This window comes from Trifolium pratense, linkage group LG4 (genome assembly GCF_020283565.1).
Source record: "Trifolium pratense cultivar HEN17-A07 linkage group LG4, ARS_RC_1.1, whole genome shotgun sequence".
NCBI lineage: Eukaryota > Viridiplantae > Streptophyta > Magnoliopsida > Fabales > Fabaceae > Trifolium > Trifolium pratense.
The window spans coordinates 49,966,960-49,983,209 of record NC_060062.1 but is presented as its reverse complement, the minus strand read 5'-3'; the positions used below and the strand labels follow the sequence as shown (position 1 = coordinate 49,983,209).

Here is a 16,250-nt window from a genome sequence, read left to right as displayed (position 1 = left end):
AATATTTTTCATGCATATATGACTGAAAGTAACTGACCAAAGTTTGATATCAAGAAACTGGTAACGGCCAACGGCATATCAGTTTTAACGTGACTAAGTGGGTGTATAAGGGTTCAAACTCTGGCATCTGCATAACGGCCTATCTAAAAGTGACCCGTCTATGTTTGATATCACAAAACTGTTAACTATCAACTGTTAAAAATTATGTTAACTTATCTCGGTTGTATTTTAAATTGAATTTTCATGAATTCATCACTCATGTTTTACATGTATATTGTACCAAGAGTTGGAAACTAAAAAGGATATTAAAGTCGCACAATAGTAAAACTCCCAAAAGAAACTAAAGTCCCTCACATCAACTAACTAATACTCAATTCAGGAGAACTTTGCCTCCCCTACCATATTAGTAGAATGATGCCTTTGCTAGGTAAATCACTTATCCCTTCTTATTTAGTACCCGAGACAAGTGCCCTAATTACTACACCTTGACATAACTTAGTCTTTTCTTGCCTCAATTAAATCTTATAGTGTTTAGTACTTTAGTATGTGTATTACCTTAAACAATGTATCACCCAATTTAGTTTAGTAGTACTTCAGGCTTCACAGCCCTGCTTTAATTCGGCCAATTGTCCTATTGACCCAATTAGTCATTTAGTGCTATGTCTAATCAAAAGTTGATAATGATGACGAGGCATGAATCTTCATGTTGCTCTACATTGGATCAGAAAAAGATTCATGGTGTCTTCGGGCACCAAATGAGTTCTGAATGGGAAAGATTCACCATGATGACAATTGACGTTGATTACATTCTAAATCAGATTAAAAGTAAACATTCAATAACGGCGGTTGATCTTTGTTTCATATAAAAAAAAAGCATATTATTTGAGAATTGAGGTTAATAATTATTTATAAACGACATTCACACTTCTCAATTTAATAAGATGTCTTTTATAAAGGACAAAATTGGAGGTCGGAATAATCTTTATGATGTGTTTAATCTTATATGGTTACTCCTGAATCGAGTGCTCAAATAAGAATATTCTGATGGTGAAGGTGAATTTGTGAGATCTATATTTTGTGGTGAATGATGTAGCCTTCTTGTACCAATGAATAAAAAGGTACCTGCGACAATGTTAACACTTCAACGCTCAAGTCAGTATATGAAGGAAGGAGAGAAAATGCTAAATTGGGATAAAGAATGTGTACCTCTGGAGTGAGTGCATGAATGCTTATATGGTGGAATTTTAGGTTAACAATATGGTGGGATGTTGTTCAAAAAAAACAATATGGTGGGATCTTCCATGTGCATAGAATCAACCACAAATATCTCTTGGAGTGTCATTTATTCAGTGTTCAGTAACATATATTGGAGCAATAGACCTTCATTTTGTGGTCGTAATGTTTCCGTGATCATTAAGATCCACGTGGAAAACTTATATCCGTTAATATTGGACTTTAATCAGCCCAGAACAACTCCTTAGTCTCTTATTCAATCCATATAATCCTATGCATTTTTCCTTAATCAACCATCTATCCTAAGTGTCATAATGTCTGTAAGGATATGCCACGTTGTTCCCCTGCAGCATCATGGAAACTCTAACTATAGGTCTGTCTGAATTGTTGCACTTTTTTCACCCTGACAATAGGACATAGATATAATAGGCACAATGCAAAAAAAGTTCTTAATATCACACTCCTTACCATCAAGAAAACTAGTTATCAATATCACACTCCAAAAGTTCTTAATAGGAGCTCATATCACTCTCCTTACCCATCAAGAAAGCTAGTTATCAGTTATTATCTTTTATTTATTTGTTTCTTGAGTAATAATTCATCTTCAACTTTTCATTTCAAAATATTTTCTTGTTCTTATTCGTTTTCAAAACTTTTATTGTGTTCGGTCGTATTGCTCCATATTTATGGGTGATGGAAAATGATGATACCCTCGAGAATTGATGGTTGCCATGGCTGAACTATGGCAGCAAAATCAAATACTCTAATAACAAATTAGTACAATCTTAAAGGAGAAATTACACACAAACATGAGTGGAACATGGCTTGAAGGTTATATTTCGTCACTAGGCATTGTTGTGAATTCGAATAAACTCACAATACTTTGATGTGTGGAGCAAAATTAATAGCAACCAATAACCAAGTTAACGATATTAATTATGAACAATAAACAAAATAAAGGAGAAGAAAAAGAACACAACAATATTTATCTAGTTTGGTCCAATAATAATCTGCATCTGAAGGGGAGAGTAACTCTACGTTCCACTAATAAAAAAGTTTCGTTGTACAAAAATTTCCAAAGAAATTACAAGAATTAGTCTTTAATATTAATTCTACTCTACCAAGAGAAAGTCTAAGAATTCTCTCTTAACCCTAGTTTGAGTGTTGGCTACAAACCCTTATTTTTCCACCCCTAAAAATATAGAAAAACCAGATTTTATACAAAAGGTATGTAAAGAATAAATATTCATGTCATGATAGAAATGATTTATTAAAGTCTTAAATTACCACAAGAAAGAAAAAGTCTTTTTCTTTGACATAAAAAAAAGAAAGTCTTAAATTTCCATTACAATTTATTGTATTATTGGTTCTTTTGTGATACTGCTGGTTCTACTTTTGGGCTGCCTTTTGTTATTGTTGCTAGTTATATATCCTTTTTTGCATGTTCCCTTAATAACCGTTGGTTACAATATATTGGCTAGTTGAATTTGTTCACATTGTCTTTGGGGTACAGAATTTAACGTTAAGGAAAAGTTGATACTGGAAAGTGATAAACAACCACTAAGGATTGAACTTTAATTTGTTATCTTATCTTGGAACCAAAAGTGGGTTGATTTTGATTTATTTTTTTGACTGAAATTATGATTTCTTTTCCGTGTACTCAGCTTTATTATTGTTCATGTTCTTTCTATCTATCTCAAATTCTTCACACATCAGTAGAAAGAACCGACTCCTATCAAAGAGAAGTAAATGATCATCCACCAAAGCAAGGCAAACATTGAGAGGGTCTTAAATCAACCTGAGTCATCGAAACCCATGTCATCCACACCCCCAACAACATTCTATCGGTTCAGCATAATATAGGGTGCATCCCTCACGCATAAGGAACATGGGGTGCCAAAAATTTTAACCAAAAATCATTTTTCAAGATGAAAGCTTTACTCTAACCACTAGATACTCAACACAAGAGATTCTTTTTAAAATGATTAAATCATTTTGGGAATTTCCGTCTTTCCGATAGTCCACACAATAGCTTATCGGATCAACAACCACCATAATCTACTTTTCATGAAATTTTAGAGGGTAATTCATATTATTTTTTAAAATAAAATTGTTTAAGAGATAAATTTGCAGAATTATTAAAATGAAGAAATTTGATGAAGTGTTTTTACAAAGCTAACAATAGGTTTGAGGCTGCCGTCTTCCTTCTTTCTCTCTGCTACAAACCGCAACTTGCTTTTTTTTTCTTCTTTGTTTATCAATAAGAGACGGATGGTTTAGAATCAATTTTGATCTGAAATCGCTCATCTTAATTGTTTTTTATTTCTTTTTATTTAAATAAGTGATATCCGCATATTTTTTAGATTTTATTTGAGTTTTTTCTTTTGTGATTTTTTTCATCCGATGTTGTTTTAATCTCGTCTTAGTACGAAATTTTTGTTTTGATTTCCCATCGTAGTACAGCGTTTGTCCTGTCTTAGTACGGTGTTTGTTTGTTCAGATTTACAAGTTTGCTTCGATCTAAATTCAGTGGAGATTCAATGATTTTAGCATCATCAACGTCGTTGCAGATTCGGATACATGATTATTCCGGACATTTGAATGTTGTAATATCAATTGTAGGTTTTGTCATAAACATTAGGTCGTTTTATACTATTAACTCGGATTCTATGAACCTGTTTGCAAATTCATCCTTATTAGTTTTTAATTGAATATGTAATGATTTCGATTGATGTATCGTGTAAAACAAAAATAGCTTTGTCTCCGTGAGCTTAGTTTAGTTGGTAGTGACATCACACTTTATGTGCAGGAGCCCGGATTAGAACCCGGGACACTCCACTTATTTATCTTTAAGGTAAATTTTCTAGCCACCAAACTAGTTAAAAAAAACAAAAATAGGCTTGAAGTTCAACCAATGAAAAATACAAAAGCAAGCACCATTGTCATATGCTTTCATCTCAATTTCTCACCTTTTCCTTCCGTCACCTATATGTCTTTTGCTCGCAATAAAAACAATATAGATTACTTCCTCCTAATGACATTTCACAAAAGGGTGTGAAAATACCTTATTCTAGCAATTTGTCTGTGATTATCATATTGACAGCTGGGATTAACTTTTTTATATGATGGATTAATGATCAACCCAACATTCATCACAAAGTTTAAAAGCATGATTTATCCCCCCCAAAAAAAGAAGTTTAAAAGCACAATTTCAGCCAAGCTAGAAATATCTAATTAATAATATCTACTAACCGTTTACTCAAACCGATAAATTTTACAATAATGTATTTGTATTTTATTTTATTTTTATAAATAAGGTATTCTAGTATGATACGCATGTAACTGTAAAAACTAATCCCTTAAAATTATGTGACAACAAGAGAAACGAGGAAAGATCCTAAACACTCTCAAGCAACGAGAGAAACCCATGAAATATTTTGTTCTTCGTTGAGTGGCGTAAATAATCAAACATTTGGTGGGTTCAAATGTGTGTATTTTACAATGAAAATATTGTAGTCTCAATATTCTCTATATCAAGGACATGTAATCATTTGTGTAAGAGACCAAAATTTCTTATTTGTAAGATCAATTTATTGTTGTACTTTCAATAATGTTGGTTGAGATAAAATAAAATAAAAAAGAAAAACTATATTAGTAAAAAGGTAAACAATTTTGCACCAACAAAAAAAAAGGTAAACTTAATTCTTCATATATTTATAATCTAAAATGACAAATGAGACAAATAAATATTATTGGGTATAGAACAACTCTATTATAACCACAAGTGAATTTGAGTTTACTCATTCTTTTTTGAAAGAATTCGAGTTTACTTATTAGGTAGAACGTTAACAACTTTAATCAAATTCTTCTTCAAAAAAACAACTTTAATCAAATTTTATTTATCTTACTTTCACCGAACTCCAAATTATTAAAAATAAATTCTCTAAAAACCAGGTTAAAAAAAAGTCACATTTCATATAGATATAGATTTCGACACCTTTTCCATACTTTTTTTTGTACACTTTTTCATACATCTTTTACCTCTCAATTTTTTCTTTTGATCATGTATTTCATCAAATCTCTATCTTTTCTCTCATTTCTCGCCACCTCAATTGAGTGTGTACACCCCTTTAGTGTAAAACAATCTTTATCTTTATTCTATTCGGCCAATTCTAACATGCACAAGTGCATCATGTCTTTCATGGTGCACAAGTTCATGATATCATTATAACGAATACGAATTTTACAAAATCCACCGTTGGATCGATAGTTTATATCATATAGATCATCCATGTCAATTTTTAAAGAAATTGGAAATCATATGATATGTCATTGAGACCCATCAAGATTAACGGTTTATGCGTTTTTATTAAATACCGTTAATTTTGATGGATCTCAATGACATATCATATGATTTTCAATTTCTTTAAAATTTGATATGAATGATCTATATGATATAAACTATCAATCCAATGGTGAATTTTGTAAATTTCGTATCAGTTATAATTATATCATGAACTTGTGCACCATGAAAGACATGATGCACTTGTTCATATTAGACAAAGCCTATTCTTTACACATCAATTATGGGAATATCCATCATTCTTCCACCACACTCACAAATATAAATAAGTCATATAAAGGACAAAAAAAGGTCAAATGATACAAAGAACAAAAACCAACAAAATGGTTAATTAAATAAAAATACTTATAATATACATTGAATTAATTCAACAACCATAATCTAAGTTAATTACACCAATTACATTTTGTTTGATCCTTTTCCTATGTCATAAAGACTATGAGAAAATGAAATGTCACTAAGAAAAGGACACATAGAGACTAAAAGACTAAATATGAAAAAATGAAAGTGATAGCCATAAAAAATATAGACATGGAAATTGAAAATGGTTGGTTTATTCTTGTGGAATCCCCCGTAGCCAAATTGGCTATCCATGACTTAGTAGCTACTGCAGCTTGTTCTACTGATGATCCTGGTCCTGACTGCATCAAAGACTTCAAACTACAAAAAAGAGGGACAAAAAATCAACAAATATCTTCAATTATGTCTTAGTCTTAAAAAAGATTTTATCATGACACTAATAAATCAAATACAATGGAAAGAAGAGATGATAATAGCATAAAAGTGGTTGATGACATAGTGGAAAGTTGTATAGGCACAAATGAAAAGATATAATAGTTGTAAAATGAAATATAAGGCAAAGAAAAACATGAAAAGATATCAAAATTTATAAATCATGAATGAATGATGAAAACCAAAAAGATTTTATAATTTAAATTATGAATTTAGGCAAATAATAATTTTCCAATGATAACACTCTTACAATTGGTTTTCTATATGTTTTCCATTTACATTTTTTAACTATAATGTTATATATATGTAAGAAGTTTTTTCCGTTATTTATCAATGACTAATCTTCATCAAAAAACTTGCTTAAGGGTCCAAATTCCTACTATTTTGGACTATTCATTATTATTGATTTTCATTTACATCCTTTTTTTTTGGTATTAACTCTCTAGTTTTTACAAGAACGAGATAATTCAAAGTTCGACTGCAAGGTAAGGTAAGTAAGTCTAACCGAAATTTACATTCTTTATTGTATAAGAAAAATGGAAAACAGAAAACCTAACCAATATCTTTGATTTTGAATATAAATATATTACTTTGACATCCATTTTTACTTTAAATTTTTTGTAAGAGAAATTTTCATTACCTAATCTTTCATTTGCTTACATTTTTACTCTTCGTATAGTGGTTATTGACTTCTTCAAGTATAAGTAAAGTAGTCAAATTCAAAATTCAAAAAAAAAAAAAAAAGTAGTCATCAGAAAAGTTACAATCATTAACTTTTAAACTTATATTTGTGCAATTATTTTAAATACATATACAAATTATTATAAAAAAAAAAAATATTTACTTTGAAAAGTTTTGTTTTACCTTGGGGAAGAAGAAGGACAAAATGTGATAGTATAATCAGCAGCATCAGTACAAGTAAAAGTACTCGTAGCATCATCAAACGCATAGCTATAAGATTTCGGACAAGCAACTTTAAACATTTCCGAATAAACCGACGGAGAACAACTCGACGGCGAAGCAAACGCGCCGCTGCAACAATACTCCTCTCTCCCAAACGCGCCACACGCGCTATTACACGCGTCACCACCATCCACTCTCAACTCCGATGGACACCTCCGGTTAATATCTTCACCACAACCAGTAGCCTCACATGAACCTGAACCGCCGTTGGTTTCAACGATCATCGGAAGATTGTAACCATCGACGAGACTAACGTCGTAGTAATCAGGTGAGCCTGTTCCTAGAGTGAATTCTGCTAGTGTTGCTGGTGGTGTTGCTCCGTTACCGTTGCAGTTGATTTCTCCGGAACCACAGTCGCCGGTTGAGCATGTTCCGTGACCGGAATCATCGAATTTGCAACCGGTTCTTGCCCAGAATCTACCGGACCAACCGGTTGGTGCTTGAAAGGTTTGTGTTGTTCCCTTTTTGAGTTCGAAACCGGTTGTTCCGAGATCCGGTTTACCTAGAATTCCTGGCCATACTGTATGATCACATTTGTTCACAAATGTGAATGTTGTTGCTGAAACTGAAATTGTAAACCCTGCAATATATATATGGGCAAAATTGTAAAAACAGAGTTTTCTTTTTTAAATTTATGTTATGTTTGATAATGCCACAACTCATAACAAAATAAATTAGATTTAATTCATGTACACTGACACCGTAAATATTTTTTACACTGTCAAATAATCATAACTGTTCGGTAAAAATTATTGTTGAATAAATTTTATATGATACGTGTATTGTATGTATACACACCTTTGAAAGCTAAGATAAGTAGGAAAATGAAGAATTGATGTGAAGAATGTTGGTGATGTGAGAACAGAGACATAGTTGAATTTCCTAACCAATTATTTTGAGTGTTGTGAACTAAAAAAGTTGATAGTACAAAAATGGGAAATGAGGGGATGTGGCACTCCTTTTAGGGGAAGTGATAAAGGAAGAAATGGATTATTATAGAAGAAGGAGTAGAGAGGTTAGGGAGAAATTGGTGGTGGGGGGAATCTGAATGCTAGCTCATGCATTCATATATATAGAGGCTTAAGGAGGAATGTCAAGTGCATTAGCTTTCATGATTATGTCACCTATCCATATTGTTAGTGTTTTATTTGTTTAATTGCTTACTTTTTTTTTCTTACTCAAAATAAGTGTCGCACTTGAACATAATTCATACAATAATAACAATTTTGATCATTAATATTTTTAATCATATTATAAAAAATTATATTGTTTGGGCCTAAATTAGGCATCCTCTACGCGCAACGGTAGAGACTAACCCATCGAGCATTGTGGGACTCAAAAATAGGTGGCAAACTCTCCCTAAGAGTTATAACACTATTGCATGTCTAAGTCAGAGATTGAACTCAAGACTTTGGTTAAGTTAGAAGATATTCGTGTCATCTCATCTAAGTGCTCTTGAGTTAAAAATTTATATTTAAAAATAGATATTGAAATAAATCCAACAATATCTTATATACTAATATTTGTTTTATATATTAATTAAATAATATAATTAAAGTTATATTATATATATAAATAATGCGTATATAATCATATTTTTGAGAATGAAAGAGTATTTATTTCTTACTTTGTGGCAAGGGAATCAGGTGAGAGAGAAAAATGTAATCCCTTAATCTGTGTTGTTCACATAATCTCTTAATCCCTCTATAAGCCAGAACTACAAGAATTTCCAAGCCACCACTCTATGTTCACATAATCCCTTAATCTCTCATTCTCTCTAATTTTGTTTTAACAAGTAGAGAATTTTCATTAATCTTCACTTCACCCCCAAGTATTTTCCCCAAGTCCTTACCTCATAGAGATATGAGATATCATATAAGTTTAAATAGACCTCTTAATACAAGCTACAACTCATAACAAAATCAGATACAACAGATATGATTAGTAACAAATTTGTAACAGAATTAAAACAAACTGTAACATATTTTTCTAGATGCTGCGGCGTCTGCTTATGACTAAAATCCGAGTGATATAGTGCACCTACCTATACCATATTTGTGAGACACTTCAACTTTAAACTATCAAAGAGGAAAATTTTATGTAAATAAAACTTGAAAGTGTGAAAAGTTCATATATCTTATCTTAACAAACAAATGTTAATATTATTAAGTCGGACGCATTTTTGAACGCAAAATCTACGATTGTGTATGAGTTTCATAAATTTAAACTATCATAATATTGAATACTTCGTATTACATACACATTAATTAACTGATGGTCTGAAAATGAACATATTTAGTTAGTTGAATGTAACCTCACTTAACTGATTGATTTCATCATTTCTGGAGTAACGCCTAATTTGAAAGTCCAAGCTCCAAATATTTAAAAGTCACTTTAACCAAAAACATTACACGTGGATGAAGCAATATACAAAAAGAAAATGAAAAAAGGAAAACAAGTACTAGTACTATAAAAATGACAATAGCCTCACACGAGCCAATCTTTCCACCCAAAATAAAAGAATTATTGTCTATGAGAAAACCGAAAATAAGACATGCATAATAAATTTTGCACAAGATACAATTGTTCACCAAAAAAATTAAAAATTTGTGCACAAGAGAATTTAATTCGAACTTTTCAATACATAGATTTTTAAAAAACAAATGTTGACGTTTGTGGTATTACTAGCTAACACGAAATCTTGTTTGCAATTTGTCCCCAGAAAATATGGTTTGATGTGTGCAAAACGCCAAGAGTGACGTGGTTAATTAAATTGAAAATTGAGTGGATAACGATTAAGACTTGAGTAACCAACCTATCATCAATCTACCTAGTGATACCATGACTTAGCTAAACTATACATACTCTATTGCAACAGAAATGCTATTGGGACACACACCTCCAACAAATATACCACATTTTTTAACTGTTCATTTATACATCCATTTTATACATTCATTTCTATTTATTTTTTATTTCTTTAAAACACTGCACACATGTGAATCTCTCTCTCTCTCTCTTCCCTGTTTCCTTGTTTCTGAAAAACGTAACCACACGCTCTCACCTTGTTGCTCCATCTCGTCACCGCCGCTGCCTGCCACCTTCATCGCTTCCGCCGCGTTCTGCTCTCTCTCTCTCTCGCTCTCCTCGTTGCAATCTTTTTCTCACGCTCACACATATTGTTAAGGTAAGCATTCTTTAAAATGAATTAGGGTCAAACAATTTAGGGTATAAATTGGGGGATAAACGATCTAGGGTATAAAGTATAAATCATAGTTTAAGGAGCTTCTGTGATTCTTGTTTTTTCCACAAAATTTGTTCCTGAATTGCTTCATAGATGATAGTTTTGTTCTTACTAGCTTAATATATTTTCATGAAATTAGATCTTGCAAATTGTATATGGAAATAACAATTTTTTAACTTGATTTTGGGATTTTGACTGATTAGTGTTTGTTATACTACATTAAAATGGTTTGGATAGATCAAAGATGTATTTGATAATTGAACCGACTATTTCCATGTTGCTCAAAAGATAGTGGAAGGCAAAGTGTGTACAAAAAGAGGGAATGAAAATTGAGTTGTTTTCAAAATGTTAGGGACCTCGGGAAAAATAAATAAGGCGAAAATATAAAAAAAAAAAGTGTAGAAAGAATAAGGATTGAACTAAACTTGAAGATATGGTGTAGTATGAATTAGTTTCTAGTTTAGGATAGCTTGTAGTAATATTGAAAATAACCGATAACTATTATTAATATTATTAAGAAGACTTGTAATCACTTGGCGAGTTGAACGCCGTTTTTATTTGTCGAAGAACCTTTCTATGTATTTGAGTAAAATGGTCAGCTTAGGCGTGCACCACCTGTCGTAAGAGTTGAGAATATATTTGAGCATGTTCAGCTATAGTAGAGTTCCTTATTATTTGTGGTTAAGCTATAGTAGAAGTACTTATTACTTGTGATGTGATCAATGGTTAGCTTGTTCATAAGTTCAATATGTAGAGTAATGAAAGGAGATCCCATAGTGTCTGACATATCATTTTCTGCAACTTTTAGATTGCACCACATACCTGTCATGATAAATCGATAATATCTTGTTTTGAATTGGTTATAAATTGATAATATCTTGTTTTGAATTGACTTAGGCTTCAACCATACTTTCTTGGATAATTTTCTCGCTTGATTTTTGTCTAAGTTAAGAGTACTTATGTAATATAGTTATGTGATATTGATCTCTATATGTGCACATTAGAATATATTCCAATTTCCATGTGTAATATAGTTGTTGTTGACTAAGGGGTTCTATCTGGTGTGTTGAAGTGTGGCTACTGTTTTTTGGTGTTTACTTGATATGTTTCTATGCTCAATGTGTACAGATGTTTTGATCTGATTAATTTATTCCAATTTCGCAAATTACAAGTTGAACAAAGGAATGCTCTTCTTTGATGCAATTTGATCTGCTCAAAATTCTTCTTTTAATGAAAATGGACACAAGATAGAGCCAACCTGATATTTGGTATTATATCTTTTACCAGTGTTTTAGAGGTAGCCTGGTTTCTATAGGTTGTTTGAGAGAATTTAGTGGTTGTGTTGTATGGTTGGTTTTGCACTAGAGACAATATTCTTAAGAGTAGTCTCACTTTTGTACAATGAACTTAATTTGTAATGACCGACACATTTTGTAAGAATTTAACTCTAGCCACTTTTTTCATTTGTAGGTTGCTTCTTGAGGTTACTTACTTAGCATGAATGATGAATCCCAAGTTTGAGCACATATTGTGGAGCTAAGGTTCAGGTATCACATCATGTAACTCTTGTTCTCCCAATTTTCACTATTCTTAACATGCATCAGTGTTTATTAAGTTTGAAAGTATGTTGCAGCTCATAATGTACACTGCAGCTGGTTTATAGGTGGAACCTTGACACTCTTTATGTCATAGACTATATCATTTTGTTTCTTTATTTGAATATTGCACTCTTTAATGTAGCAATGTGTCCAATGTTGAACTTTCATTTCTCTTTTGTGCTTCCCATTATTACTCCTAGATTTAAGGGGTCACTTTATTATTATTATTAACTATAATTACTACTTTTGTGGCATAATAATATCAATGATGTTCCATAAGGGATATCAGATGACTTTATAGGAACTTCTCTACTGTTGTTGACTGAAAAATATTGAGTTGTGTTAAATGTGACATGTGTACGATAATAAGACTAGTAGATAAATATTGAGTTGTGTTATAGGGACTTTCTAGTATGGTGTAATTAGTGTTGGTAGTGTTTGGATGCTAGTATGCAATTATATGTTAATGTTGATGTCCAGTTTTCCAGTTTTGGTTTAGTTCGAGTCCGAAATAATGAACCGGTTCACTGAACTATTATGATTTTGGTCCACTTAGGAACAAACTTAGAAATAAAATTTATTTACATATGCAGGACTGTTTACATATGCAGGATAAATTGCAAGCTGAAAATACCATCTCAACTCACTACTATTTCTCACTATGCAAGTTTGACATCTTCCTCCAAGGCTAATCAGAAGATGAAGAAAATGCAAGCTGAAATCAATTCGCTCAAGGACAACACTTCACAAGTTGATATATTGAAGGAGCAAGTTGCATTTTTATTGCAAATGCAAAACTCTAAGGAAAATCATGTAAATTGTTTGTGATTATTTTTGACTAAAAATATTGACTTGTGTTAAATGTGAGTGTGTGTATGATAGTAAGATCAGTAGATAAAATTTTAATTAGGTATTAAATGCATTATAGGCACTTTTTAGCATGGTGTTTAGAATTACCTTATTTTTTTTAGTATTTATTCAATGTAATCACAAAACAAGCCCAACCAGGGGTTGCCACTTATAGGTTGGGAAAGAAGAAACTTAACCATACTGTTATTCAGCTCAGTGCACTAGGTTCTCTATTTCTGGAGTAAACCAATTTTACAATGACATAACTGAACTGTATATACTCTATATATATGTAGGACCAAACTAAATCTTAGTGTTAGTTCTACTTCATGGGTTGCAATTATTTTCCAGCACCCATTGTTTCGGAAGTAAATTCCAATGGCTGGATTCAGTAACACAAAAATTAGATGAGCATCGAAAGAGATCATATATTGCGTTACTTTTCTAGTTAATTTGTTCATACCAATAAAGATTGTTTTAAGTCAAGCAAGCACTGAGGATCATGAAGCAACATCACTAGGAAATATTTAGATATTTTTGTGAACTTCTAATTTTGATGTAATTGTTTTGTATGTTTAGTCACTTTACTAATGTAATTTTGTACTACTTTAATTATTGTTTTAGTTAAGTTTTGATGTATGGATGTTACTATTGAATAAATTATATGAATGAGAATAAGTCATTTATATTTATATATTTGAGCTTCTTGCAAATTGCAAATGGCTTTGTAGTTTAGTGGTTTTAGCTTTGTAAAGTTGTTTAAAGCCATAATGTAGTATCAAGTGATTTGAACTAAGTTGAAGTAATTTTTATGTAATAGAATTTACTATGCAATTGATGGCTTTGAGAGCACTCAAAAATAACATTTTTTTTTCATTTACGATTAAATTTGTTTTAATTTTATCATCTATGAACAATCAGAAATGTGTCTCATGTACAGTCCACTCTTGAACAAATAATGATATTCTTTGAAATTATTCGCAATCTAGATGTGGGGGTTATGTGTAGAATTTGTAGATAACCGGGGAGTTGGGGTACAAATTTGGATAACTAGCTTAAAATCTCGAAATTTGAAAATCATTCATCTTTAACTTTTTTTAACTTTATCATCTACAAACAATAAGAAGTGTGTCCCGTGTATAATTCCACTTTTGAACAAATAGTGATATTCCTTAAAATTATTCACAATCTAGATGTGGGGAGTTGTGTGTAGATAACGGGGGAGTTGGGCTACAATTTTGGTTAACCGGATTAAAATCTTCAAAACTTGAAATAATTAGTAATTTTTAACTTATCATTTGTAAACAATCCGAAGTGTTTCACATATACGATGTTCCTCGTAAACAGATAGTGTTATTACTTGACATTATTACCAATAAAGATGTGGGGAGTCATGTGTGGACAACTGGGGAGTTGGAGAATATATTTGGTTAATTGTCTTAAAATCTTCCAAACTTGAAATAATTAGTAATTCTTTAACTTATCATTTGTAAACAATCAGAAGTGTTTCACATATACGATGTTCCTCGTAAACAGATAGTGTTATTACTTGACATTATTACCAATAAAGATGTGGGGAGTCATGTGTGGACAACTGGGGAGTTGGAGAATATATTTGGTTAATTGTCTTAAAATCTTCCAAACTTGAAATAATTAGTAATCTTTAACTTATCATTTGTAAACAATCAGAAGTGTTTCACATATATGATGTTCCTCGTAAACAGATAGTGTTATTACTTGACATTATTACCAATAAAAATGTGGGGAGTTATGTGTGGACAACTGGGGAGTTGGAGAACATATTTGGTTAACTATCTTAAAATCTTTCAAACTTGAAATACTCAGTAATCTTTAACTTATCATTTGTAAACAATCAGAAGTGTGTCACATATATATACAATGTCCCTCGTAAACAAATAGTGTTATTACTTGACATTATTATCAATACAGATGTGGGGAGTCATGTGTGGACAACTGGGGAGTCAGTGAACATATTTGGTTAACTTTCTTAAACTCTTCCAAACTTAAAAAAATGATTCACCTTTAACTTAGTTTTAACTTTATCATCTACAAAAAAATCAGAAGTGTGACTCATATACAATGCCACTCATAAATAAATAGTGTGATTACTTGATATTACTACCAATACAGATGTGGGGAGTCATGTGAGGACAACCGGGGAGTTGGAAAACATATCTGGTTAACTGTCTTAAAATTTTCCAAACTTGAAATAATCAGTAACCTTTAACTTATCATCATTTGTAAACAATCAGAAGTGTGTCACATATACAATGTCACTGGTGAACAAATTGTGAGATTCCTTAAAATAATAACCAAGACAGATTTGGGGAGTCATGTATAGATAACTCGGGAGTTGGGAAACAAATTTGGCTAACTGTCTTAATTCTTCCATGTAATAACACTATACTCCCAAATTTTTATTAGTAATCATTTAAAATAATCTCAGTATGAACTCTCATGTTAACTGACTATATTTATCAGCACTAAACTTCCAAACTTAATCTAGTTATCATACAAAGTTACAATTGTTTTATCTTTACTATCTGAAAACAGTCATAAATGTTTTCCATATACAATGCCATTTGTGAACATATAGTGAGATTCCTTGAAATTATTATCATTATAGATGCGATGAGTCATGTGTATATAACCGAGAAGATAGAGAACATAGTTGGTTAACTAAGTTAAAATCTTTTAAACTTAAAAAAAACCTTTAACTTTGTTTTCACTCTATCATTCGCAAACAATCAAAAATGTGTCTCGTCTGCAAACAATCAGAAGTGTGTCTCATCCGCAAACCTTTAACTTTGTTTTCACTTTATCACCTTTAAATGAGCGACCTTGAAGTTGGATTGTGGTATAAAATGAACCCTTTGCCTAATGTAATTTGTGTTCATGTTGCATGTTGTGATTTTTGCGTGTTTGATATAGCTACCAATTTAGAGATCGGTTTACCGATTGCTTTGTGATACCGAATCAATGACCGATTATAGCAAAATTTAAAATAAATTGGAGACTAATCCGGTCTCTAAATTGAGTTCTTAATAATAAAAAAACAATTTGCTATAAAAATCTGAATTTTTTAAAACTATTTATCAACTACATAAATAAATAAGAGAAGGGTTATATTGACTCCAAGAGTAACTCTTTTGAGTTACTCCACATCCTAACCCTTGATATTGTCTTAATCCAATGATCAATATTAATTCTAGTTAATGATGGTGTCACCTCAATTTCCTTGATTTTT

At 31.4% G+C, this 16,250-nt stretch overlaps 1 protein-coding gene and 1 long non-coding RNA gene across 3 annotated transcripts; one reads left to right on the top strand and one right to left on the bottom strand.

Moving 5' to 3' along the window:
* Window positions 1–5,890: 5,890 nt before the first annotated feature.
* LOC123882351 (thaumatin-like protein 1) lies at window positions 5,891–8,526 on the bottom strand. Its single transcript, XM_045931204.1, has 3 exons — window positions 8,090–8,526; window positions 7,193–7,871; window positions 5,891–6,256 (listed from the first exon to the last, which is right to left on the bottom strand). Exons 1-3 carry the CDS (start codon window positions 8,160–8,162, stop codon window positions 6,076–6,078), a joined length of 933 nt encoding a protein of 310 aa, XP_045787160.1. The 5' UTR covers window positions 8,163–8,526; the 3' UTR covers window positions 5,891–6,075.
* Window positions 8,527–10,205: 1,679 nt separating this feature from the next.
* On the top strand, window positions 10,206–14,956 carry LOC123882355. 2 transcript variants are annotated; one of them, XR_006799787.1, is made up of 4 exons: window positions 10,206–10,478; window positions 12,006–12,082; window positions 12,727–13,157; window positions 14,903–14,956. It is a non-coding gene; the product is annotated as an uncharacterized LOC123882355 (long non-coding RNA). The 2 variants fall into 2 exon arrangements; XR_006799788.1 differs by lacking the exon at window positions 14,903–14,956 and having other exon boundaries at window positions 10,265–10,478; window positions 12,745–13,674.
* Window positions 14,957–16,250: the final 1,294 nt, after the last annotated feature.

Bases quoted from the DNA above. Each gene is read 5' to 3' on its own strand.
- LOC123882351 (XM_045931204.1), bottom strand. From the start codon at position 8,162: ATGTCTCTGTTCTCACATCACCAACATTCTTCACATCAATTCTTCATT. The intron at 7,872-8,089 runs GTGTGTATACAT...TATATATTGCAG, and splicing joins ACTTATCTTAGCTTTCAAAG to GGTTTACAATTTCAGTTTCA. The intron at 6,257-7,192 runs GTAAAACAAAAC...TCTTTTTTGTAG, and splicing joins TGTCCTTCTTCTTCCCCAAG to TTTGAAGTCTTTGATGCAGT.